The 27,866-nt window shown below is 40.9% G+C and overlaps 1 protein-coding gene across 2 annotated transcripts; it reads right to left on the bottom strand.

The window, feature by feature from the left end:
* Positions 1 to 16: 16 nt before the first annotated feature.
* Positions 17 to 27,231, bottom strand: pipox (pipecolic acid oxidase). 2 transcript variants are annotated; one of them, XM_034604281.1, is made up of 9 exons: positions 27,051 to 27,231; positions 25,194 to 25,342; positions 22,133 to 22,346; positions 18,383 to 18,565; positions 15,710 to 15,862; positions 12,882 to 13,035; positions 11,003 to 11,074; positions 617 to 792; positions 17 to 389 (listed from the first exon to the last, which is right to left on the bottom strand). In XM_034604281.1, exons 1-8 carry the CDS (start codon positions 27,159 to 27,161, stop codon positions 662 to 664), a joined length of 1,167 nt encoding a protein of 388 aa, XP_034460172.1. In that variant the 5' UTR covers positions 27,162 to 27,231; the 3' UTR covers positions 17 to 389; positions 617 to 661. The 2 variants fall into 2 exon arrangements, with proteins under 2 accessions (XP_034460172.1, XP_034460171.1); XM_034604280.1 differs by having other exon boundaries at positions 11,003 to 11,078; positions 12,886 to 13,035.
* Positions 27,232 to 27,866: the final 635 nt, after the last annotated feature.

Genomic DNA, 27,866 nt, shown 5'->3' with positions numbered 1-27,866 from the left:
AAATGATACAGGACAATAAGAATATAGCTTTTTTATTACCATCCATATGTCTCAAATGGGTGATTTTACAATTGCACGACAAATTTTTACAATCTTCTGGTTAAAATTGAGGCAGTGTTAGTTTATTGCTGGTAAATTAAACAACATTCTTGTTGCTTCGGAGAACAACTAGACTTCTTCCACACATTATTTCTTATGTCATCCATTCAAAAGCAAGTCTGTATAATGGGAGCTGTATATAGCATTAAAGCATCATATAGCACTGTGCACCGAGCATATCACAGAAACTGCACAGTGTTAAAACAATAGTGGTGATGAGTCTACACTTGATATGCAAGGTCTGCAGCTCCTTATGCAGCCATTTCCCCACTTCATGAGGAATCCGATTACACCGCAAATCAGAGAGAAGGTGCTCCAGAAATTGCACATTTAATAAAGTCAATGTGCAATAATTTGTGTGAAGATAGACACCACTATGTATATTTGTGTATATACATATATAATACACAAACTGATCAGCCATAAAATATAAACAGGTAAGATCCGTGATCAGTGTGGATCCACTGTGCGATTAAACTAACATCGCAGTGTAAAATTACCATGACAATCTCAGTTAGAATTATACGAGACACGATGACATGTTGATGCTCCAGCAACAGCTCTATAAAGCTGATTTGGTCTTTCCTTGGAAGCGTCTGATTCGGAAAGGTGAAAGGTCATAGGAGGGCACCTTTCCCATGCTGAGTTCACACAGGAGCTTGCCGATGATTGGTCCAAACTTGAAGCCATGACCTGGAAAAGAGAAGTCATGATGATGGGCAAAGTGTGTACAGGACACAGGTCATCAAACCATGTCAGATGAAAGATTGTATTAATGTAAGCAGGACTTTGCCCTGCACCTTGTAGGCAGCCTATGAATAGTCTGCATCTGCGGGCCTTGGTCTGAGTCGATGGATGCAAGCCCCACATGAATGAATGCATTAAAGAAAAGAAACGCTGCTGCAATGCCTGTCACTGAGCATCTATTCACTTTAGTGAACCGGGACCAAAATCTAAATAAGGATGATTTGTCCTTTCTCTGCATAATGGTTCCATGTGCTCGAGCCCAGGGACTGAGATGAGAAAGCATCTATTTTCAAAATGCAGCAGCCTGACTTTCCCTGTTGTTAAGGTCTGAGAGGAAAAATGTGAATGTCAACGGGGCTTGAGGAATGCAGCTCGTTGCCATCTGACAAAGGTCTCTGAGCTCCCCTGGATTCTGTCTGGCTTTGAAGTCATAAAAGCTTGGCTCTGACAGTTTGGCCACGTGAATTTTCATCTCGCCAGAGAAGGAGAATGGAAAACCTCAATAGATGGCCGAACCCACAGGGTGACTTTGTAGCCATGGCAACCCCCCAGCACTTGCTTTAAAGCACTTGTGTTGGGCTTTGATGACAAATGCACATTGTGAAGGAGGGGGAGGAAGGCAACACACTTTTTTTTCTGTATTATGGATAAGCCCTGTGAACTTCTCCAGTGTGGCTCTGAGCTCCTTTGCTACCGCTGCTGAGAAGCTGGAGACTGAGCACAAACAGTTCAGATAATATTTAACACACATCAGAAACCAACCCACTAAACAAACAAAGACATTTAGATGTATTTATTTACTAGTGAATGACTTTTATTGCCAGTACTGCAGGCTACCACTTCGGCCAAATTCAATTATTTCAACTAATGGAGGGATACCCATGCAGACAGTCACGGATGAATTGCACATTTTTAGTTGTTCAGCTTTCATTAAGTGAAGTCAAATTAACATCTCTCTAATCTAATAGTTTGCTTATTTCTAAATTGACAAAACTATCCACATTTGCACAGCCCTCAGCTGTTCTTTGTGTTTTGTTAGTTTGCTAACACACTAAACGAGTCAACACCTTTAACATACTTGGTAAACAGCAGCATCATTGTGAGCCTGATGACACAGGTACACTGCAAAGCCCAAGTACAGCTTCACAGAGCTGATGACTTTGCTAAACACACGTCTGGTAGAGATAATTACAGGTGGTGCAAACACACTAAAGCTGCTTTCATGCACTGAACTCTATTTTCTCCGGAGGAGGTGCACGTGTGAACACAAATGTCAGACTGAGATGCTCTGCAGTTTCTACAGACTTTATCAGCCTGGCCTCTTTGTATAATCGTCTGTAGAAATTCAGGAGACTCCGATGTGTGAATTGACAATTAGTGTGACTACTGTTCATTTGTTCCTCTTCTTACTGAATGGATCATGAGATAGGAAGCACCAGGATCTGGCAGAATCTACTCTATATATTCTGATGGGAATCATGTTGAGAGTCATGATGATTATATGACTTCTTTAATGACTTATGCCCGGGGCACACTGGACACAGAACGGCAGCAGAGCGGCTGGGGCACTGTTCTACTGCGTCGTGGGCCTGTCACACCGGACGCAGTTCAGCAACGGAGCGTCTACTGCCAGCTACGCTGCTTCGTTATGTTTTTGGCCCGGGCGCTAGACCAACATATCTTGAAAACATCTAGTCAAATTGTCTTGAAATTCACCGAAAGATTCCTTACTATCCTTCCAAGTATCAGTGAGGCCCATTGCCTATATTCTATAGGCAAAAAAAGACTTTTGAATATTCTCAGCATGATCATTCTCTCTTGTCAGCCTCACCTATCTTTGACACGATCCAGAATAATCTCCTGGTGAAATATGTGACCAGGGCAAATCACTATAGCGACACAGCCCCCCCCCCCCCCCCCCCCCCCCCCCCCCCGCTGAACCAAATGGCTTTACGTTGCTCTTGTTTCATTGGGTGTGAAAACAGGCTCGGACAAACATTCACTACCCATAAGAACCCAGAAACCGCTAAATCATTAGTATGCAATTCATTCGTATGGTGGGTCTTTACACTTCTACTTCCGTTATCCTGCTCCACTGCAAGTAGAGAATTGTGAGCAAATTATTAATTTCAGACATAATTAAGTATAGGACATGATGGCGTGACGAGATGGAAAAGTGCCAGGACACACTGAACGTAATTCCACCTTTAACAATGGACAAGAACTAATTAAAAGTTAAGGATCTATGTCCCTAGAATATTTGGAAGGCTTGGTGTGTCCAACTAGACCCTGTGGATATTCTGCCGCTCTGTGATAGCGCCGTGATAACAGTGACTCCTGATCACAAGACAATAAGCTGTGTAGTGTGAACAGTAAAGCTAACTGATGACTTTGAAAGTCCTCTTCATGGCAGAATGAACAGTGTGTGTGGCGTACATTATACATCCCAGGATTTCTATGGATGCTGTGGGGGCTAAGGTTTGCCTCACTGGACTCAATAATGAAAGGTACAATTTTGGAGGGTATTATACGGCTTGTACCACGGCCACTTGTGATCAAATAAAAATGTGTTTTTCATTTGTAAGACCCTGTTTCCTGAGCCACTCAGGAATATTACAATCTCATTAATCAAGGATTCTAAACCTCAGTCATTCCCCTATGCCCAGATCAAGAAGTCAGTTGTATTCCTAAGAAGTAAAATATTCAGTTTTATAGTTTATATTGATCTTCCAATTGCTCACATTGTCTGTTTGTACCATCATCCATTTAGTCAGTTTTATGTCTGTGAATAAATATTTAACTTGTTTTTGTGAAGTGCTATATAAATATAGTGTATAGATCATGATGGTGGATCATAGATGGTGGATCATTGTGGCAGCTGACTCAACCAAACACCCTCCTCCTGTTTGTGGCGATCCTTTGTATTAAGTAACCAGCAGCTTCCTTAGCCTTCTGCGTGAGCTTTTCAAAAGGACTTTCAGATTCGTTGGTTTTCCCCCTGGAGAAGTGTTCCACATACTTTATCAACTCCCTGTATGAGGCACCTGCTCTTATCTGTGACACAGTCGTATTCAAAGCAGGCCATAATGGGACTGTGGTGGTTTCTCCCGACTTTCACCACCACCATGATGCTAGCCGTAGACAAATTACCAGCACCACAGGGGCTGCTTGGTTGTCCGATGGTGCCGACAGCTGGCACATGGCACAACTAAATAAAACTTGGCTTATGTATGAAATAAATTGACAAAAACTCTTTTCTTGAAAATTAGATTTGGTAAACACTTCAATTAGATTTTGTAAACACACAACAACAACCGATTCTGTAGGTTGTCATTTTTATTTGTAGAGCCCCATTGTAACATTTATTTCTAATTGTAAATGTTTCTTTTCCATTTTTTTTTTACTTCATGGCTCTCAGTAGAACACATACCTCCGTCAAGGCCCTAATTTCACACAATCATAGAAATTAGTCCACATAATGTGCCTGATTTTTTAATCATTACCCATGAATAATTAGCAGGGGAAACTGTGAAAATGTTGCAAAATGCCGCTAAATCGTGTAATGTTTAAAAAAGTTTAAAAAAATTGTGTGATCCAAATCCACAACAAAATATTACAGGTTCTTTCCTGACCAGATCATTTGATTCAAGTTTTGTGAAAGTCCATTGTGTAGTTTTTGTGCAACCTAGCCTAAAAAGAGACTAAGTGTTGCGAGGGGGCTGGAGCCAAACCCAGCTAGTGATCAGCATATCACAAGACTAAGATACAAAAACAAACAGCGATACATGCTCATCTTCACACCTTCACGCAACAGAGTCACCAATTAACGAAAGGCTGGACTGTGGAAGGATTTAAAGTACCTGGAGAAAATCCACACAGACACAGGGAGAACATGCAAACTCCACACAAAGAGCCTGGTCTGCCAGCAAGTTCAAACACAGAACCTGCCTGCTGCAGTTAGCACCAACTTTCCACGCTGAAATCAATAATGATAATAAATGTTTAATTCTAACCCGTTTTATCTAACACCCTGATTCTCTATGCAGATGATGTTATCATCTATTGTTCTCCATTTTTTTTCTCTCTCTCCTGTCCAAAAATACATCCTAGACTGTGATCTGGATCCTCTGACCCACACGCACACGCACAGACATGTACCTGTAACCCTGGAGCTTTTCACACATACACACACGTCCACAGCTCCTCACACACACTCCTCTGTGCACTGGGCCACTTGGCTCCCTGCTCTACCTGGATGAGGAGGAACAAGTGTTGCAGATTCATGTGGCTGCTGCTGACGCTCATCAGCACGTGCTTGGTGTACAAGGTCTTTTTCTGCTCGTTGTCTGGTTGAGATTTTGATATTTTCATTTTGACTACAGGCCCTCCTGAAAAGCTGCTGGTGGTCTTTTACCGCCCCACAATAGAGAGAAGCTTGACATACTGCCTCACAGCGTGGTATGACTGCAGTCGACAAAAAGGAAATACAGCACAAAAAATCATTGGCTGTCCCCTTCTCTCACTCCAAGACATTGCAAATGTCCGCTTACTCTCTGGAGTCCAAAAGATTGTCAAGGGCCGCTCTTGCCCTGGCCACTATTTGTTTGAGCGGCTGCCCTCAGGAAGGTGCTACTGGTCACTAAAAACTCGACCCTGCAGACTCGTGAACAGTTTCTTTCCTAGGAACATTCGAACTCTAAATCAAAACTGTCAAAGCACAAAATGATACTTCACCCCCTATTTTATTAACTATGGTGAACTGACGACTGTGGAATAATCATGTACGTCATACGTATATTGTATACAATGTGTATATTTCATACATATCATTATACAATGACAATAAAGGCTTTCTATTCTATTGTATTCTAATACAATACTATATTCTGAGCATCATTTGTGGCAGCTGATCGTGGATCCGGATTACGACTAAATTGCTCAGATATACAATATGCTATTAGCAATACCTGTCATTAGAATTGTCATTACTGCTCTCTTTATCTCTGTCAGACATTTTCTTGAGTATAACTTCTTTAAACATTGATACACCTCACTCATCAATGTTGTAAATATTGTTAATTTGCTGATGTGCTCTGCTACATGTGGCATCTATTGCACTTAAATTTCAATTGTATTGTATTGTATAGCACCAAATCACAATATACATCATCTTATATACATTATTATATCTTACATAGAAGGTCGAGACCTTAGAAAGACAAGTTGATGGTTGAGAAGAAGAAACTAGCTCCGAAAGATTTTTTGAAGGAAAATGGTCTAAATATAAATCTGGTGCTGCAGTTGGTTCCAAGGTTTCTGTACTGGACAATGTATCTGTGCTATTCCCCCCCCGATAGTTATAATTTATTTGTAAAGAAGTTCATGAAATCAAGGCTCCTCAGAGTTAGAGGAATAGATGGATCAGTAGAGCTGTGACTCTGTCAGTGCTGAAGAGGAACCTGGGGTTGTTGTTATTTTCCTCTATTAATCATGAATGATAGGAGCTTCTGGCATTTTCAGAGGGCTTTCTTGTACGTTCTTGGACTGCCCTTCCAGGTTAAGTGGAAATCCTCTCGGTTGGTGGAACGCCACTTCCTCTGCAGCTTCTGTCTGTTTTAAAACACACGTGTTTGAGAATTTTTCTTAATGTGGGTGGATGAAATAATTGAAGACAAGTCAAAACTAATTCTTCCTTTTTGTATGTTAGGAGTGACTTTACTGATTATATCATTCGTTTTTATTTTCTACTATTTAGTTTTACTGTTACTTACTGTCCAGATACCAGACTGTTTCCATTATGGTTCCCTCTCTGGCAAAAACACTGCCCCAGCCAAACCTAGAACATGGTGAAAATGTGCCATCTACTGTATGATGATGTTGCCAAATGTTGAAGATAAAGGTAACAGGTATGGGATTCAGTTTTATGAAAGACTAAATGTGTAAGGGTGGAAAATCCCTTCTGACTTCCAGCTTCACAGACATTGCTTGTGGTAGGTCCCATATCCACTGATGAGAGTAGTGAACAGCCTTTGGTTGTTGGCAGTGACAGAGCACAACACACTGTTCTATTCATCTCCCTTGTCCTCAAACCACTGGACCCTGGTTGAGACCAGCCAGTGCAAGGATGCTACAACAGGGGTGATATGGTTACATTATTTGGATTGTGTTAGAAGCCGAGCGGCAGCATTCTGGACTAACTGTAGACGCTGGATTGATTTCGGAGGAAGACCACCAAAAAGGGAGTTACAGTATTCGAGGTGAGAGGAAATAAGGGCGTGAATGATTTTTCCAGGTCTGTACGTGAGATAAAAGACTTAATCTTGGCTATGTTTCTTAAATTATAAAAACACAATGTTCTTTTACACCACGTTTATTTTCTGGCCACTTTCTGAGGTGCACAGAGGCTTAAGTGTTCTCCTGATTACTGAGCTTGAACATCTATCTATTTTCATCCATGTGAAAAAGTTGCCGCCTGCACTTTTTTGACAACTTTAACTTATTCTGGGAAAGAAGAAACTTCTCCACCCACATTCAGCCTGGGTCATGGAAGCTATCAGTGAACCTGTTTTTGTAGATTTAATAGCCTTAAGCAAGATCAACAGTGCATCACTAAATGATGCCCCCTGAGCCCAAGCCCTTTGACTATTAGTTCCACTCAGATTCATTTCTCCAAGGAGCCTGGGCTACACCTCCCTACCCCAGCTCACCCCATCCTGCTCAGCATACCTGTGCTAATGACGGCTGGATGCTCCACCAGGTCTTTTTTCCCCAGAGGAGCTTCAAATTACCCAGTGCTGCCAATTCAGATAACCTGATCCACATATCAAGAACCTGTAATAAGAAAACTATTCAGCACTTTTGAGTCCCAGGCAGCACCTTGCAAAAAGATGGCACTTTTAAATGTCTGATTGTTATAGGTAACTTGTCTTGATTTCATTTTTACTCATCACCTGCACTTTGTTTCTCTGACTCTTTCCTCTTTTGGTCCGGGCACAGAACAGCTGCTCAGTGTTTAACACCATCTGTACACATCTTCTGTTCTCTCTAGACCCCTTTAAGATAAGGAAACACAAGGTCAAACCTCAGCTCTCATTCAACCATCTCACTGGTTCTGTTCGGCGAGAGTGAAGAAGAGCAGAGCGAGAGTGGAGGAAAAAATCTGATTATAGTTCTTGAACTCCCATGGTTCTTCTTACCTTTGTAATAATAAACTTCTAATAAACTTAATTTATATAGAACCTTTCAAAACACAGTAACACGGTGCTTCACAAGATAAAGCAAACAATATGAAACAATTTAAAAGCAATTTGAAGATCACGCAGCAACAGACCACAGATAGAGACATAAAAAATGTTACAGATTATTGGCTGTAAAACAGCGGCAGCACCTCAGCAATTTTGCTCAAACCTAAACGAAATCAATAGGAAAAAACAATTAAAAAAGACGGGATTAGGTAGTGACAAATAAAACAATGTTATTTTCTGAAAGTTAGTTTTAAAATAACTAGGGTTGTCTTATTTTTAAGAACTACACAATTACTTGTCAGTTGACTAAAACAGAAACAGTTATGTGAACACTGATCTCGTGTTACATTATGAATTGTTTGTAGCTTCATTATGTTGCTGGGCCAGTGGGTGTTTTCGAGTCAGTCTATGGTTAATCAGCACCGGTTTTAGTTAGTTCTGTTCAACATGCAGGAGTTATTCTGAGGGCTGATGGGGAATGTTCTGTAAATTCACGAGTAGTGGAAACAAGTTCTTTGTGTCTCCCTCTGCATTTACTGCAGGAATGAACCAGGGATAATATCTGTCAAACAGCCAAGAGTCAGGCTGTCACAGATGATGAGCTCAGAAAGACTGAAGTCTGGAAAATGTTAAATGTCAGAGAAAATAATTATGTGAGAGGAATGAGGGAGAACGGAATCGACTTGCTAGAGTAACTGTTAGAGTCAGCTAGTGGCCACTGGGACACTGAGCTGTCCACAAACATACAACCAAACAAAGGTTTTGTTCAGCAGCCAAACTCTGTTACAGTCAAGTTGTTATGGGGGGTGAGAAATGTGCAGTTCAAATCAATGTTTTAACCTCAAATGTACCAGTATCACTGACATGAAGGATTAGTTCAGGACATGGAACTCCATCAATGAATCCATCTGTTTCCCTTTAATTCCTTAAACAACCCGGTTTGCATTTTTATATATAATTTCATGATAATGTTCCAAATTTAAGAGAAGATGCATATTTTCACACAGTTTTACTCACACTCAGAGACACACACCCATACCACCGCAGCACCTAAGCCTTCCAGAGACTGAGGGAAAACCCTGCCATCGTAGAAATTGCCTGTCCAAATAACAGCCTGTTGACAAAGCTGCAAGTACTAAGTATGTACTTTTTAGAGATTATTTCAAAAGCGCTCACAGACTCAAGGATTTATTTGATACAGTAAACACATTACTGAATTCAACTACCTTTCACTGTCCAGGAACTTGTGAAAACTCTATAATTTCCTTCAGTCCTATCAAGAAAAGTAACATTGGATTTCACATATCAAACCCTACAAATAAATAAAGACCTCAATGCAATTTGACGTGATTTAGAATCTCCCTTCCTTGTTTAATATACTGTAATTTCCCACATTCCCAAGTGCTGCTTCGTAGTTTCCCAAACCAATATTTGAGTTGGCTCCAGTACTTTATCTATGATAAACTCATCTCTAGAGGGCAGCTATGTCCCACCCACTTTAAGCAACCCGAAATTCAACCATTAATCATAAAGCCAAACTTAGACCCAACTGAACTCTAAAACTTCCAGCCTATATCAAAACTATCACTCATATAAAATGTGCTGTAGAAAGTTGGCCTCCCACAACTTTTAACCATTATGTTTTCAGGGGCTGCCACAGTAGTACTGTGTTCGCTTTGTTCAGGATAACAAATGATATATTACTAGTACAGTCTACTTCCAATTCTATTTTTTGAGCTTTTATTTGATGTGGTTGACATCTCATAATGCATCTCAAAAGAGTTGCAGGCGTTCAGCGCAAGGCTCCTGACTGATTTACATTTTCGATGTAGATCCATTTAAGTTAAAATGATAATTTCCTCCTCTTTCTTCTAATGTTTCAGGTGGTGTACCACAGGGCTCAATTTAAGGTCCTTTATGATTCTCATTGTACATGAGGGGGATTTGTTTTGAGAAAATACAACATTCCATATCACTGCTATTCTGATGATATAAAGCTATTCCTCTAAATAACAAATGTAAAGCATAGTCAACAGTCTCCTTCGGGGTGCTGTAAAGATGATCACGTGATCTCGGCAGCAGAGTTAATACGTCACTTCCTGCCTCTGCCTGCTGCACCCCAGGCTGCTGCACCTCTCGCTTGAATAATGCAGAGGATTTGTTGATGTTGTGGACGAACTGTGCAGAGAACCTGCCCCTGCTTTGAGCATGGATTTTTCTCGCAGGAACTTGTGAGTATCGCTAGCTACTTCAATTGTATTGGATTTGGCTGCAACTCTGTTTACCCCTGAAACTCCAAAAGTTGTATGTGGACTCAAACACTTCACCCACCCTTCCATTGGCATAGTGGTGAGGAGATAATGAGAGAATTTTCATTCTTGGGTGAACTATCCTTTTAACAGAGCAAATTACTCCAGCTCCAAACATTTGCATGTGGTCATGCAAGCAATCAAATACAGAGCATTCCTCTGCTTTCACATGTATCCCATGCATCACCATGTGCTTCATTAAGTTTGTCGTGTTCTTCCTTCTTTCTTCTTCTTCTCTCAGTTTACTAGTGGATCACAATCAAAAGCTGCATACCGCCACCACATTTACCAGCAGCAGTAGCTACCAGGTCTGACTCTCTGCTTCTCGCTCTCTGCTATAGCTCAGACATTTGCTGCAGTTTTGTTTGGACCAGTAGGTACCAGTCATAGCTACCAGTATCTAATTGAGTTCACCACTTAACCGTAATGGCAACAATGTGCTGCAACAAATCTCAGACTTTTCATCTAACGCCATCAGACTTGAATTGATCCAATACTTTGGTTTAGAACCAAGTGCCTTGAAAACAATATAATACACACACACACACACACACACACACACACACACACACAAACACCTTGTCTGATTGGGTTGTGTTGTACCTGAGAATCCTGCTCCAATCACAATGTTACTGTAGGTGGGGTGACAGTCCAGCACAAAATGACGATCGGGCGTTAGCTGCAAAAACAACAGAAGAGTCAGCATTGACAGCCACAGATTCAAATGACAGCACCCACAGTGTCAAGGAGAAACCGATACACTCAGATCCAGCTTTGAAAAGTACAAACTGTTCAGGTTTAGAACTGCAGCAGGATCTCACAGAATATGACTGTGTTGATGCTCTTGTTCAGTAATAGCAATGCAGCATATTTATTTTAGAGTACCGCAGCCTTCTTTCTCCTGCCTCTTCATTCCGCTATATGGAGACATGAATAGTGAACTAAGCAGAATGTCCTTGGAACTGTTTGACGAGGACACACGCTCCCTCTCTCCATATGGCCATGTGGCCTTTAGAGCTGTATCTCTCTTTGTGTCTCTGTGGGTGATGTGTAAAATGTGTTTAACGGCATGAAAGAGTCCGTCGTAGAATACATAATGACCTCTGACAGAACGCAACATTTTATTAGAACTTCAGAGACACGTGTCATTTAACTCCCTGTCCTGTCTTAACAATCACTGGTGATGGAACACCACGCTCGCTGTTAAGAGAGAAAAGAGCGTGACTGTCAGGATTTTCACTGCCATTGGACAAGGTCACAGAAATTATGTTTTCCCCCAGCCTCAGTATGTGAGCAGCTCACTGTGTTGCTGGAGGGTAGAGCGGCTGCACAATGCACACACACACACACACACACACACACACACACACACACACACACACACACACACACACACACACACACACACACACACCCCCTAGACAGAATCTTAACACCTGAGCACGGCATTGAGAGTAAAATTCGCCAGTAAATTAAATACTGACGCCCTGACACTTTCACATCTACCCACGAATTCCACAAACGTCTGTGTGCCTGTACTTGGCACATCTATTTTAGACTACCCAAAGAAGTACAAATTCTATTTTGTCGTGATTTGGCAAGCTGTCTTCATAGTAAAAGTACAATGTTTGTTTAGTTGCTTTTATGCATTGCATCAGGCTGAATTACAGAGCTTTTATTTTGAAAAGTTGTGAACTTGCGTCTGAAGATTTTTTCAGACTTCTAGCTGACAAGCTAGAAGTCTGAACATGCCTTACAGGCATGTTAAAGACAGGCTCTGAACTAGTTTTATATAAATTAACTTCTCAGTAATAAACTCTTACTCATTATTAACTCTGTTGTTGAAGATGCAGTCTTGTTACCGGCGGTTTCATGAGCAACACAACGAGGTCTGGAGCTCTGCAAGTTGCTCTGTCATGTGTTTTATAACACTTAGCGTCAGACGATAATCTAAATTCACCACATATTTGTGTCATAATACTGAGTCCCCTCTTCTCTATTGCAGTATTTGACCAAGGTTGAGTTGGAAGTCAGAGAGATGACAGCTAACAAGAAAGCACTTTGACTTTCTTGCATACAGAGAGAGAAGACACAACAATAGTTTGGTGAGACGAGCCAAGAAATCCAGTTGTAAACCTTACAGAGATATGAAAAGGTTGAATAAACCTTGAGTAAAAAGTAAGTGCACTTGTGTTCTTTTTACAACACTAGTTGCTAAGCCTACAACAAACTACCTATCACACTTTAAATATTCATTTTTATTTTCAAATATCTTGAATCTTAACCTTTATACAAATTACTTACCATAAGATGTCTTTGAATAAACAGGATACCTTTAACTCTCACTCACACTAACTATCTACATATCATTAAATAAGTGTTGTTGAGCATTCCTTGATGACGACACATTCATTAACCTTCTGAAGCTCAAACACTCTGGTGGATCAGGAGGAGCGAACGCTGTGGAATCCCGTGTTGATACTCACCGTATACATGCAGCTCTCCACCACTGCAGGTTCAGGGAGCAGGCCAGGCCAACAGCGGGCAATGTAGCGCTGGAGGATGTCAATATCAGACCTGTCCGTCTGCTTGTCTCTCTGGTCTGGGTCTGTTTCGCTGCCCATATGGTAAGATATCTACACAAAGGATGACATAATCAATATTATTTATAAGCAATGTGTTGTAAGGTGTGTGCTGTTGCAGAATTTCTATAGCTCCATGCTTTTGCATGCCTATATTTACTTTTAACAAACACTCTGCATTTATGAATTCATTCATCTATGGTCTTTGTGTAAGCCTTGATATTCACTGCCACCACCACCATAATTTAAGAGAGCATGTCCACAGCAGAGCCATTCCTGTTCTAAGCAGCAGGTGCAGCATCTGTGCAGTGACAGAGCAGAGAGGACGATCAATAAAAGCTTTAAGTCTCGTCTGTAGTCACGTAGGAGTCAGAGGGGAAATGATTCAGTTTTCTGTCTTCTTTGTGACTTCTTCATGACATCGTACAATGAAAACACATTTTCTGATCAATATAAATTGTTAATTGTTACACACACACACACACACACACACACAGGGGCAGAAACAAAACCCTGCTTCTGGTAAAGGTGGTTAAGACAACAAGGAAATCAGAACATATATACTGTGTATATATATATATATATATATATATATTTGTGTGTGTTTCTAATATTCTCCATCTACCTGGGACCAATGTTCTTAAATGATAAAAAGTCATGTTTCCAGTGTGTGGGTCAAGGTCCGCTCTGTTTATGCAGCAGTGAATGGGGATATTTTAGAAACTAATCAGGTGAAGTTTTGTGTGAGGTAAAGTCAGAAACAAGGCACAAAATGATATCATCACATGACTGCATTATTTACCTCAGCCCCTGTTACCAGCTTCAAAGGCAACTGAGGGTGAGGAGTGGCACACACTCCAAACCCTCACAGTTGCTTTTATGTGCTCTGTATGGTCTGACATGCTGCATGCAGTCAAACCCAGAGACTAGAGGCACAGCAGGGGAGCTGAGGCATGAAAAGATCTCCAGTTTACACACACACACACACACACACACACACACACACACACACACACACACACACACACACACACACACATTGTGAGTAATTACAGTATTCTTCTCTGCTTCGTTTTCTTTCAAATTATGTTAAATGGTCCCAACACTGGGCATACAGTATCTTTGGCGGCTGTGTCTCACAGTGAATAATACGACGTGGCATCACCATCTGTGCCCCCCTCTCTTCTATGCATGTGGTCTGCTATTAGGCTGCGAGCTCCCGCTGGTTACCCATAATGCCCCAATAGACATGTGCCATCGAACCAAGCACAGCTCTTGTAACTAATCGGATGTTGGGGCGGACATAACCCACTCTACAGTTGACTCTGCAGCTGTGTTTGAGTTTTAGAGTGGGGACCAACTGTACCCATGTGGCAGTATTGTCAACGGCAACATTCACCAACATCTCAACCAAACTATGCACAAATCCCTCAGTGCTTTATCGCAGCAGTTTATGATTACAGCTGTGAGGGTTATGTATGTCTGACAATGAACTATCAAAATGGCAGGTACAAAATCCTGGTTGCACCTTTCTTTTTAAAACTGTCAAAGTGACTTGCACAAATTGAGCCGTGGCGAGTAAAGGCTCAGTTCACAGAACCCTGAACTGGAGAATCAGTTGTCGTTAGTGTTGTTGTGAACGCGCCTGTGAGGTCGGGAAAGGCAGTTTTATTCATAAACATCACTCACGACGCGTCCCACTGCTGCTACAGAGCACTGGTATTGTTAATTCAAAGGTTGTTAATATTGAACACATTTGTGTCCGAACCACAAATTACGAAAGAATGGTTCCGTAGATGTGTGAGCCACATGCAGACAAACAGAGATTTCTGGAATTAGTGGATAGCAGATGTGTAATATATATGTGAGATTTCATGTTTGTGTATTTTCTAACACTGGTCAACAGAAAAAGACCCTCCATGAAGTGATCTGAATATATTGCAAATAAAAAAACACGGATCACTGCAGCCTACAGGAAACCTGCTACTTTAGAGACAATTTGTTCCACAGCAAGACAATCAGCCCGAGCCTCAAGCCATGGCTGCAAAACAACAATGTTTAAGTCCTGCAGAGTCACAGTCAGAGTCAGTCTCAAGCCAATCACAACTGAAATTAACAAAGGATGCTCGCTCACAAAATCCCTGGTCAACCAAGCTCAACAGAGCTGAAGCAGCTCCGTGGAGAAGAATGAGAAAACATAGTAGCAGAGCTGATAAGAGATTCCTACTGCTGCCAAAAGTTAACAATGACTAAACACTGAAAATAATTCGGGTCACTTTGGAGTGCTCTAGTGTCACTTTGATGATTTAAAGATATTCAATGTATAAAAGAATGTGTACACATAGAAACACACAGATATTAGTGTGTGTGTGTGTGTGTGTGTGTGTGTGTGTGTGTGTGTGTGTGTGTGTGTGTGTGCGTGTGTGCGTAAAATCAAGATCAATGGTTATTCATAAGAAAGAATATGCTTTGTTACTCTATAATAAGTCCAATCATTGGATGCAGTGGGTGCATGTCCCTTCATTTAATACAAAGCTGTGTTTGCCTCAGTGCTCACACAGCACTGGTTTAGATACTAATACTGAGTAATGACACCATAGATAGACCAGAAAAACTAACAAATTAAATCACATGAAAAATAAATATTCAATGTTACAGTCTACTTAAAATGAACACACTGCAGTGACCTGAGGTGTCTGTAAACAGAGTAATCCAGAGTTCCTCTTACCTTCATCAGGCCTGGGTACTCGTTGGAGGGGAGGCCATAGATGTGTTCTTTGGCCTCCTCACACTCAGTCAGCAGGAAGCAGGGAAAGCGCTGCTTCACGTCATATGATCCAGGAACCTTTTCTTTCCAGTAGCACACATTGATCTTCACCACCTACAGAAGAGAAAGCAGGGGAGACCATTACTGACACCTGGTTGTTACTGCAGACATAATGACTGATGTGATGACAGACCATAGTGTATCCCATTATATTGATATGTATTAAATATATATTGCATATACATTGTTTTTCAGTGTATGTTATCAAAATGGTTGATATATGAACATAACAAAAACTATTCAAATGACCTTTGACTAGTCTGTTACTTGTATGTTTAAAGGGTAAGTTCAAATTCTTTATTTTTACAGTATTTGCTTTGCTGTAATTTGAAGAGACCCACTTGATTTGATTGACTCAGGCTGCTGATGTCCTCGTGAGGTGAGGCGATTAAACACACGACTCGTGCATTAGAATAGAACACCCTCTATTTACCTCTGTCCTGAAGAAGTGTCCCGAATACACAGACTTCGTCCTCTGAGCAGCATTTATGTGCTGTGCTCTATTATTCCTTTTTAAGGTTTTTGTGTTTGTGCAGAACAGGAAAGGTCACAGGTCACAATACAACCATTAGGGACCATAGATATGAAATGTGCTCATGAGTTTTGCAGATGTGAATTATTGACCTGATGGTGACACCGGTAGAGAGATCAGGCTCCCTGTCTGTCTTTTACTTTTATTTGGATTAACCAATCATTCATCATCATAGGGTTGAAGTTTCTCATTATAAAATGGTATTATTATACTATTGTAAAGTTACTGATTGGGATATAGACAGCACGAGCATCACCCCCCTGAGTCATTACACATTTGTTGTACAACTAATCAACACTTGACTAGTTAAACCTGAGTGAACACACACTGGGACAAAAATAAGCAGCTTGGTATCGGCACTAAAACTCCACACTGGTTAAACCTTAAAATACAATCATGCAAAACACCACCTACACTGCATCCGCCTCATCGGTTTCTTGTTTTCTCACCAATAAAAGGTGCGATTACAAAAGCAGCTCTGCGGCAGTAAGTGAGAATTAGGTTTTAATGAAATGTAAGCATGGTTATACAAATGACGTCCATCTGAAGGTGGCAATAATAAGGACACATTGTTCAGGAGCTTTCAGTGTAATGAACTAGTCGGCCGTGCACTCATTCCAAGGGACCATAAAAATTCTGACAGTAGTACTCTGGCGAGCCAATGAACTCGCAGCCTGCGCTTTTCTACCAGTTCACTCAGGCATGGCATTCCCCAGACCCCCCCAGCTTGCTGCGAGCCTGAATAATGCAATTCCAATATCAACTCCAGCTCTCCACTCTAACAGCTGTCTGCTTGTTTTCCCATCACTTTCTCTTTTCAGAATATGTGGCAAATTGCAAGATGGAAAAAATTGCCCTGCTGACTGTGGCTGAATCCAAATGTTCGCACTTTACTTTACTCCCAAACATGAATGGACATTTATAATAATAATAACTTATATTTTCCTTTTTTTTTTTTTATAATTATTTTTTTGTAAGTTTATTGATGCATATGAGATTTCATATTGCACATACAGAATATATCAAATGAGCTTAATACATTTGGATTCGTGATTACCTGCACGTTGGTTTTTGTCAATGCTGTGAGGAACCTCAGTTGAGGATTTAAAGTTTGACTCGTGCGAAACTAGTCAAGCTGGTGTGTGAGCTTTGATAATGTCATTAGTGCCATTGTCACTTGGGGAAGTGCCTTTTACCTTTATAAAGTCAGATGTCCATACTAAACATAGTCAGATTTATTTTTGTGGTAAATATAAAAGTAAACGCTGAAAGCTTCAGGTGTCCAGCTGCTCTGAACACCGAATTCCAATGATTTTTATTCTCTTTTTAAAGAATCTGACCAATTGTTTGTGCATCTCACCTTGGACATGAGAATGTGCTTTGATTGGCTTATTCCTACTGAGCAAACCGTATATTGAAACTTGGAAAGTCAATATTCAGATAATAAGCTGCTTGTTGGCCAGTGCTGCATCTTTGTATTTTGTAATCTGAACATTTTTCCTCCTAGATAAACATAGAGACTGAATTTATTAATAGTCTAGTAACTGTAACATCCACAGACACGGCTGGCCAACGAAATAATATGAACAGTGTCACCTGGGATGGAGTCAAATTCTCAACCTGAATTATTGTTTCTGGTCCTCCCGTGAACTAGATGTGATGATAAGATTAAAAGAGTGCAGAATAAAACCTTTTTAGCAATTAGCAGAGAGGGAAGCTGTTGCTGATGAATCTGTTATAGCTTTCCTTCGCTGTTGTAGCAGTATACAGCTTGTGTCACTCCCAAGCTACTTAGGATAAATATGGCATTTGACCAGAACATGTAGGTTTAATATAATAATGAACTATTTAGGTTGAGTTATGGATCATGTGTCCACTTGAAAACCCACAGTGTTTTGTAGATGTTGTAAAATGATCACACAGTGGACTGTATTCTAAAGATGTAGATACTATAGACCTAGTTTTGGGTATCATTTCATATGTATGATAATTTCACCCTTTGTTTAAAGTGTTGCATATTAAGCACTGAAGAATGTGAGTACCTCTAGTGGCAGCTGTAAGCCAGTGTGGGCCAGCAGTCTATTAGCCCAGGGTCCAGCGGTGATCACCACACTCTTGGCTCGATAAACACCAGCAGTGGTTGACACGGTGACAACAGGCCCAGGCTCGATGTCTGTTACCTTCTCTTTGTCTCTTATGATCCCACCCAACTTCTGAAACTGCCCCTGGGGAAAGACACAGACAGAAAATGTCTTCATGAAAATGCTCCAATGCTATACATTATTAACCTATATGTTATTAAATCCTTCAAATACAATGGTATTGATAATTCAATTATCACTTCTTAATCACCCTATTTTCTAAAGAACTATATAACAAAATTAAAATATAATGAATAAGGACAAAATAAATATACACAAGAAATTTACCAGAGTCTGCTCACCATGCCAAACACCAGACTGTGAACATTTGGAGACGGATCAAGCGTGGCCACCCCCCCTCCCCCCACTGGAATGCTCTGCCAATAGAGATTTGCAATGCCCCATCCACTGGGACATTAAAAAACTACTCAAAACTCATCTTTTTAAAAATGCAAATGACCTGGTCTGATGCTATCTGCCCTTCTCTTTGTCTCTGTCACCTTAGATATGTCCTTCTCCCTCAAATATGTAAAGAGTCCTCGGGTCACTTGTAAAGCTCTATAAAAAATAAAGTTATAATTATTATTATTATTATATCTACATGCACAATTGCTTTAACATATTGGGAGTGAACAGGGCTGTCCTCTTTTACAACTTATTTTCCCATTATCAGTAGATAATCTCACCAAAATAAGTAGATGTCCACCTGATGAAGGTGTCAGTGCTGATAAACAAACAACACTCACTGAGCACTTTATTAGGGACACCTATACTCCTGCTTGAAACTATCCAATGATCATGTGGCAGGAGTGTAAATCTTACATATACAGGTCAAAAGCCTGAGTTAAGGGTCGTGTCAAACATCCAACACCCAACAGTCTCTAGTGTTTTTCCTCAGAATGGAGCCAAACACAAAAAGAAACTTCCAGTGAGCAGCAGATCTCTGGATGGAAACACCTTGTTGTTGAGAGGGCAGAATAGAATGAGAAACCTTTGTGATGTGGTAGAACAGGAGCTTGGCAGCCTCAATGTGCATCTGACAACTCTGCAGAGATGATGTGATGCAGTCATGTCAACATGGAGCCGAATCTCAGAGAATATTTTCCAACATCTTGTGGAATCAACGACATGAAGAACTAAGGCAAAGAGGGGAACTACCATGTATTACAACTGTGTACCTAAGAAAGTGCTCGCTGGATGCATTTGTTCAAATACAAAAAAACGATATAAAACTCATATGACTTTTATATATGACTTTTACACAACATAACAAGAGGAATATATGTTCAGTATACTGTGTCTATTTCACAATACAATTGCAGAATAACGTCATAGAAGAATGACAGTAGGTGGAATAATTTTGTCTTAACTTGTCTTAAAATGTCTTAAAATGTCTTAAAATGTCTTAAAATGGCACTTCTCCCTAAAGTTACTATTTTTTATTCTCAAATGTGCAAATTATCCTGCCAACTGTTTTTTTAGTAGGTCCAATTATATTATTACAATCACAACGTAATGCAATCTGCTCCAGAGTGAGAAATTTAATTATGAAAACTGCAATAAGCAGTTTTACATGCTGACAGCTACAAACATCAACAAGAACAACAAACATCAATTGACTGTCAGATAATATCAGTTATATCAGTAAAACATGCTTGTGCGTATTTGTCTTGCGCAGATGAAAGTAACTTGTACAAGAAGACTGTTTTACCCTGTTTTGTGATTGGAGCAGGGGATTACAGAAACCTGATTTCCCCATTGATGCCCATTGAAGGTTAAATTCTCTCTCAGGTCCAAATAAGTCACCAACTTACTTAGAGGGGAACGATGGACAATTAGTAAAATTCACATAACTGTTGTAGTATCTTTCTGAGGATGAATCTTCACCACTTGGCCCTGAATCTAGCGCCATCACCAAGATTGCCATTGGTCCATTACACGGTAATGACAACCATTGACCAAAACGACATGACTTGGCAATAATATGTAAATGTTAGCATGCTAACATGCTAAACTCAGATGCTAAACATGGACACTGAAGTGATACTGCACCACTGACTGACAAAACCGTGGTCTGAAGTCAATGGTGTAGTATTTTCCCACCAGGCTTTTGAAGAGATTGAGAGATGACAGTCGATTGGTTAACATGTTGCACCAAAGACACACCCACTACAAGTTAAAAGACCAAGTCCAACCCTTTTGAACCATGTGCCTGGCACAGTGATGTTTTTTTTTCTGCCATTAAACTAAATACAGAGGATTTGCACAAAGCCTAAATGCACTTTCTCCATGTCCTTTAAATCATTACCTTAGATCATCATAATAGAGACACCGCTCTTGTTGCTAATGCATTGTTCTTAATGAAAACTTAGCATAATTTAGATACAGTAAAACACACCAGAGCTGGCCCTGAAGAGAGAGCCTAGAAATACACACTAGGGTTGTATGCCTCCATTAACCAGTGCAGGGTCCCTTTACATATATATATTTTTTCAGATTCATACAAGGTCACCACGACATTTACATTTGACCACTGACATTCAATCAGTTAATCTTGTTGTCCAAGTGCATGTTTGTGCCAAATGTGGAAGGATTCCCTCAAGCTGATCTTCAGATATCATGTTTTAGAAAAACATATTTTGTGAGACCCTGGTGACCTTGACTTTTAACTACCAAAATCGAATCATCTCATCCTTGAGTCCAAGTGAATGTTTGGACCAGATTTTGAGGAAATTCGCCCAACGCAGTTTTGGGATATCGTGTTCACAGCAACAGGATGTACTGATGCACAGGCAACCCAAAATCATAATGCCTCCGACCACTGGCTGTGTCCCTTCTGGAGCCATGAAAACAGACAGACAGACAGACAGAGAGAAGACATTAAGAGACCCTGAGATAATGGAACAAGGCAGATCAATTTGGACTTTCATTAAGACATAATATTAAAGGCAAGGGGCGATTAACAAGCCATGGCATGAAAGAGCACAAAGCAACGATCTACTAATCTAATACATGTCTATCACAACAAGCTTTAATTTATAATCGACAGCTGCTCCACAAAAAAGCACATGAACATCTGTCCAGTCGATTGAATGTGGCACCTCGCTGAAACAACAAAGAAGTGTTGCTTGACCTGGCAGCCACAGATGACTCTGTTCTCCTCCAGTGCTTTTTCAGTCGGTGCTGACAGGATACAGTAATGTGGATGTATTGCTGAAGATACTCCCGGTATGAGCTAATATTAGATTCAAGTAATGGCCATGAAATATGAACAATTATCCACGTCTGGGTATTTCTCAGCCCAGTTTTCTATGGCGTGCTTGTACATGAAATCAGAAAATGTTTTGCTTCTTTTATCTTTCATCACTTCCACATGCTCTGAAAGGTATTATTTTGCTATTGGGAAAAAAAATAAATAGGGTAGGGTAGATTATTTATCATGATAGAGAAACACAGGCTTTCTGCCACGAACCCAGAAACAAACATCCATGTATGTTTGATTGAAATACACCTGAAACATGAGAGAGATATGAGACACTGAGCATTTCAGTGTCTGACCCCCCCCCCCCATTAAACATCAAGCCTATACTCATGGCACCAGCTGCTGGAGCTAACACACCCAATGCTCTATCAACGACATCAGTGCTGTACCTGTACAGTTTTGAGTGCACGGTCAGCGTAGAGAACTCCAGCGGTGACGTCCACCACCGCTCCATCTCCCTCAGCCAGGTTGACATGGGGGATGTGCTGGCTGAAGTTGTCACGGGTCAGGGTCACCATAGGAACCTTGTTTTTCTGCAGGGTGCTCTTAAACTGCTGGTAATTCGCACTGTTCTCTGGTCCCATCAGCAGGAGTCCTGTTTGTCTAAAAAAATCAGGGAAGATGAGGACAAAGGGTGTGAAAGATGTATCCAGGGCACATATTCAGCCTGGGGGGCTAGTTTGGTAATGATTTGAAGAAATAGTAAAGGTATTGGCTTCATTCTGACCTTGTAAACAGTATACTTGACAATTAATTACAACTCAAAGGTCACTAATTAGCTCTTTCAGAGTTTTCAACCATATCTCAGATTCAGAGTACAATAAAAAGCTCATGTGTCATCATGTAACTACTGATATATAATTTTATACATATAGCTTTAATTGAATTTTAAGTATATGTCTTGTAAAAGGTCAGGTGGTGACACCTGATAAAACCTGATTAAGAACAGTCATCAGTCATCTGTCATTATCAAGTAGAAAGCTCTTTTAAAGGCTAATAAGGAACCTTGAGTTTAACATATTTCAACACAGAGACGCAAATTAGTTTTCTGGTTATTCATCCTTTGTCTGTTTCATGTTCACACTGAAAATGGAATGACAATGAAGCAGAGTCTTGAATAGAGCTGTCAGTTAGTATTGCCTTCATGGAGCTGGGTGGATTGACTCAAGGATGTCGACACAAAGGTTCTGCCTCACAAACCCCCCCTCCGCCTTCCTATAGATCCTCGGAAAATAATATGAAATAAGACAAAGGACAGTGAGGTGCTGGTGCAATAGACAACAAAAACACAAACAAACACCAGCCTTCTGCTCCGACACACCAGCTGAAATGTTCAGAGAGAGAGTTATTAATGTTCGGGTCTCAGAGTATGAAGGACATATGCTTGACTGTCACTTTAGTAATACTGTCAGTTGGGTCAACCCTCCTATGTACTCACTTGGCCAACTGGAAGCAGAGATGGTAATGCTATGTCCACTCAATCTGTTTGATTCCACAATGCTTCTCTTCACGACTCCCCTGCATGAAGGCTAATGGCTTTACGCAGCCTTTCACCTGCCCAGAAAAAGCCCCCAGGGAAAAAGAAAAGGAGGCACAGAGGTGAAGGCACCTGGGAAGATGTTGATGTGATGACGCTAGTGCATCAGCAAGAGTTTATAAATGGCTCGCTGGTAGGTGGGCCGAAGGATGATGATGTTTGTCAGTGAGTTGGTCAGTCACACAGGCCTTGATCATTTTGAATGATGTTTATTAAGACGATTGGGTAATTACTGTTATCATTAGAACTAAAAACATCAGTCATAAAACAACAAGTCAGTCTGCAACGGATAACACAGAAACTGATGTAATCTTAAAAGTAGTTACTTTTCTCTTCCATGATTTTCTTTAACCTGGAGGTTAGTGGGTGTTCAGACAGAAAGCAAAAAGCTACGTGGCTGCAGACGTGGCTGTTTTGTTTGTGTTGTTGGGTTTCGATGAAAAACAGAGTCTGCATTGTTCACATCTAATTCTCCTGGGAGCGCTTGTGTGTCTTAGCCTGATATCTGTTTAGCGTATACTATTGAGCTGGGGAAGGGAGTAATACTGCGACAGCTTTTCTGACATAAAAGTCATTCATTTATGAGAAATAACTTTGATATTCTATGATATCATAAAATGTGTTTACTTTGCTTTCAGATTCAGGAATAAGGAAATTGAAGTTTAGCCCTTTGAAGAAATAGTAATTTGAGTGGAAGAGTTTTAATGACTTAATAATCTCCCCCCCCCGCCTGGGTGTGCAATTTATTTTAACCTACAATGGCCCTTATATGATGCATAACTAAGAGCCCAGTTGTAATTAAGGGAATTAACCTTTATAATAATCCTCATAGTGGCATTTGACTGCACATCAAATGTCCGGTGAACAGTAAAACAGCAGATCACAGCATCTCCCAGACTAAGAGGTTGTGAAACATAGGGTCTAATTTAGTAATTTAGTAAGACTTGAGCTTTGCCAGCAGTGTTTCCTGAGGGCTGCTCCGACATCTGTCGGTAGCCATAAGGCACAGACACGCCAGACTAAAGGCTTCAGCCATCCATTAGTATATTTTATGACCGTGTCTCGTGCCTTTGTGCTTGTGTGTATGAGAGTGTGTGACAGAGGAAGCAAAAGCAAGGCAGGCATGTGTAAGATTGTAAATATTATTCCTCAATGAGTCTGGCCTATTAAAGCAGGGGATCGGCTGTCACCAGAGGCTGTCACGTATGTGGAGAAGATAAAAATGGCTGCTGGGTAGATTTTATTTGCGCTCTGGGGCTGTTTCGATGGCTCCATCTGTCCCAGAGGCAGCAATAGAAGTGGGAGGCATTACTCACACCAGCCCAGACATTTCTGATTGTGATGCAGACATTTTTTTTTTTGCCAGCCCAAGGGCACAGGTGGCTTTTAAGATGTGGACCCATCAGTCATGAGCGGTGGATGGGTGCAGGGGGACAGGGAGGTGCACTGTTTTTCTAGGGAGCATAATGTGGGCATGGTTTAGTATCATGGACAGTTACCCTGAGTCATGAATAATGAGTCCATGTTATTTAGCTGGCAGTAAGAACACATACGGCTGCTCAGAGGTAATAAGACCAGGGAACTTACATTGCTGCTGGAAGCATGGCCACAGTTTGATGCCACTGTCATCTTTGTAAACACACAAACACCTCCCTGCTCCCCGAATGAGAATCAGAGGTGTAGTGAAATGAAAAAGCCCCTGCCCTACATTCAGAGGCATGGGAGCTGTCAAGGGGTGATTCAGTGACGCTGGAGGTAATGAGAAAGTCGTGCATTTACGGCTCCCGTGGATTGAGTTGCGACTCTTGTGCTTACATAGCACCTTGAATGTGACAAATCTCCGCGTTCCGCTGAAGCTTTTGTTATGTTCTATTTAATGGGTTTTTGTCTCTGTGTTTCTGCTGACTGCTTACCTGTACAGTTTGACGCCTGCCTCCCTCTCCAGCTGAGCCCACAGCTCGTAGCACTCCTCCATCATGTGGGTGTAGAAGTCCTGATCGTAGGCCTTGCGGATGATGCGGGTCTGGCCATGGGAGCTCCCTCTGGTGTGGGGCAGGACGAACTGGAGAAGATGAACGCAACGTCAAAACAAACAACTTTAATTTGGGCAAGACACCAATGGCCCAAAATATGTTGTGTTGTTTCTGTCATATGTAATAGAATAACAATGGAGATTATTAACCTGTTTTTGAGCCTGTGTGTGTGTACGCAAAAAAGCAATGGATGGATTTTCACTAAAACTAGCATTTTACTGCAGATGATACATGTTTGGTGCTGACTGGTCAAAGGTCAAGGTGAACGAAAATATTTCCCGAGATACCTCTCTCTAACACACACACACACGTGAGTTATTACAGGACTCTTCTCTGCTTCGTTTAATTTTTAAATGATGTTAAATGGTCCTAATACTGGGTGTACAGTATCTTTGGCGACTGTGTAGTCATTCCATTTTTTTTCAATTCAAAAACAGTTTTGCAGAAGTGATGCTTTACAACAAATGAGTTCCACTAACATTTAAAGTAATAATAATAATAATAATAATAATAATAATAATAATAATAATAATAATAATAATAATAATAATAATAATTGGGTTACATTACATTTCATTTAGCTGATGCTTTTATCCAAAGCGACTTACAATAAGTGCATTCAACCATGAGGGTACAAACCCAGAACAAGAATCAAGAAAGTACAATTTCTTCAAGAAAGCCAAACTACAAAGTGCTAAAAGTAAGTGCCATTTAAGTGCTACTAAATTGTTAGTTTAAACTTTTATTCAAGGTATAGTCGGAAGAGCTGTGTTTTTAGTTTGCGGTGGAAGATGTGTAAACTTTCTGCTGTCCTGATGTCATTGGGGAGCTCATTCCACCATTTAGGAGCCAGGACAGCAAACAGTCGTGATTTTGTTGAGTGTTCAGCTCACAGTGAGGGAGCAACAAGCCGATTGGCCGAAGCAGAGCGGAGTGAACGGGCTGGGGTGTAAGGTTTGACCGTGTCCTGGATGTAGACTGGACCCGATCCGTTCGCAGCACGGTACGCAAGTACCGATGTTTTGAAACGGATGCGGGCAGCCACTGGTAACCAGTGAAGGGAGCGGAGGAGCGGAGTAGTGTGAGTGAATTTAGGTTAAAGACCAGTCGAGCTGCTGCATTCTGAGTGAGCTGCAGAGGTCGGATGGCACTAGCAGGTAGACCTGCCAGGAGGGAGTTACAATAGTCTCGGCGTGAGATGACCAGAGCCTGGACCAGAACCTGCACCGCCTTCTGAGTGAGAAGGGGGCGTGTTCTCCTGATGTACAGCATGAATCTACAGGAACGTGTTGTTACAGTAATGTTGGCAGTAAGGGAGAGTTGGCTGTCGAGTGTCACACCCAGGTTCCTATCAGTCTGGGTGGGGGTTAACACAGAGTTGTCAAAGGTAATAGTCAGGTCGTGGGTGGGAGAGTCTTTCCCTGGAAGGAAAAGTACTTCAGTTAATAGTTATTATTATATAATAGAATATTTTATGTTTCTACTTGTTTGCTTTTATTAGCTTTTTCCATTTTTTGACTTAGGTAATGTGTTAAAGGAGCTGCAATAATCAAATGTATTATTGTTATTATTATTATCATTATTATTATTCGGTGACAAAGGAATGTTTGAATCATGATACTTTCTTCACGAACTAATGCCACATACACTGTCTGAATAGCTGCCAATGTTCATCTGCATTCACTGACTGGTGCTTCCTAATAAACGTGACAGTAGAAAGTTTAGTGAGAGACACACCTGCTCCAGCAGAAGAGTCCTCTGGTTGTTTTGAGCCAGCTGATAGGCCGTGAACGAGCCCTGGACGCCAGCCCCGATCACTATACAGTCATACTCAGCTGTGGTCGACATCTTGGTCTTTATTTAGCTCTGACTACACACTCACAGACACACACATGTCTCCCTCTCCTGCTCTGACTGTGCCCTCCCATTTCTGAACACTTTGGTACATTGTGCCCTGAGTGTTGCCTGCCAGGGACGCAGCTTGTGCGCCTCACCAGCAGGTTTTAATCCAGTATGTTTGAGGGGAAACTGAGGTCATGATAAGGACAGGGACATTGTTCAGGTGTGGATGTGTGTCAGGCTGAGAGGGGAATGGAATCTGTGAGAGCGTGACAGCACACCAGTGCCTGACAGTCTCTGAACAGGGCAAATAATACCCCATTCAACAATTTACAAAATTAAACTAAAATTTAATTGAATTTCACTATTTATTAATTAGACCTTGGCATATGTTCCTCTTGTTTACTGGGCTTTATATAACTCAGACTATAGTTCTTAAGTAGTGGAATTAACTTTATTGTGTTTTATTCTGTCATCAAATATAAATGTAGTAAATCTAAAAAGAAGAATCAAATAATCAATTTGAAGTTACAGGTGCTATATGTCAGTTTACTCTACTGCTGAATGTGGTTTCTTGGTGGTGACGGTCACTGGTGCTTTAGCCACTGTGTTTACAAGAAAAGGAAGAGATTATAATCTATTGCTTTCTGAGCAGCTCTATACTTCTCCAGGAAAGACTGGACACTACAGCTAATGTTGTAATGTAGCAATAGC

The sequence above is a fragment of the Hippoglossus hippoglossus genome, chromosome 13, assembly GCF_009819705.1.
Source record: "Hippoglossus hippoglossus isolate fHipHip1 chromosome 13, fHipHip1.pri, whole genome shotgun sequence".
Taxonomy (NCBI): Eukaryota; Metazoa; Chordata; class Actinopteri; order Pleuronectiformes; family Pleuronectidae; genus Hippoglossus; species Hippoglossus hippoglossus.
Note: the sequence above shows the minus strand (reverse complement) of the source record. Positions and strands in the feature narration are given on the sequence as shown.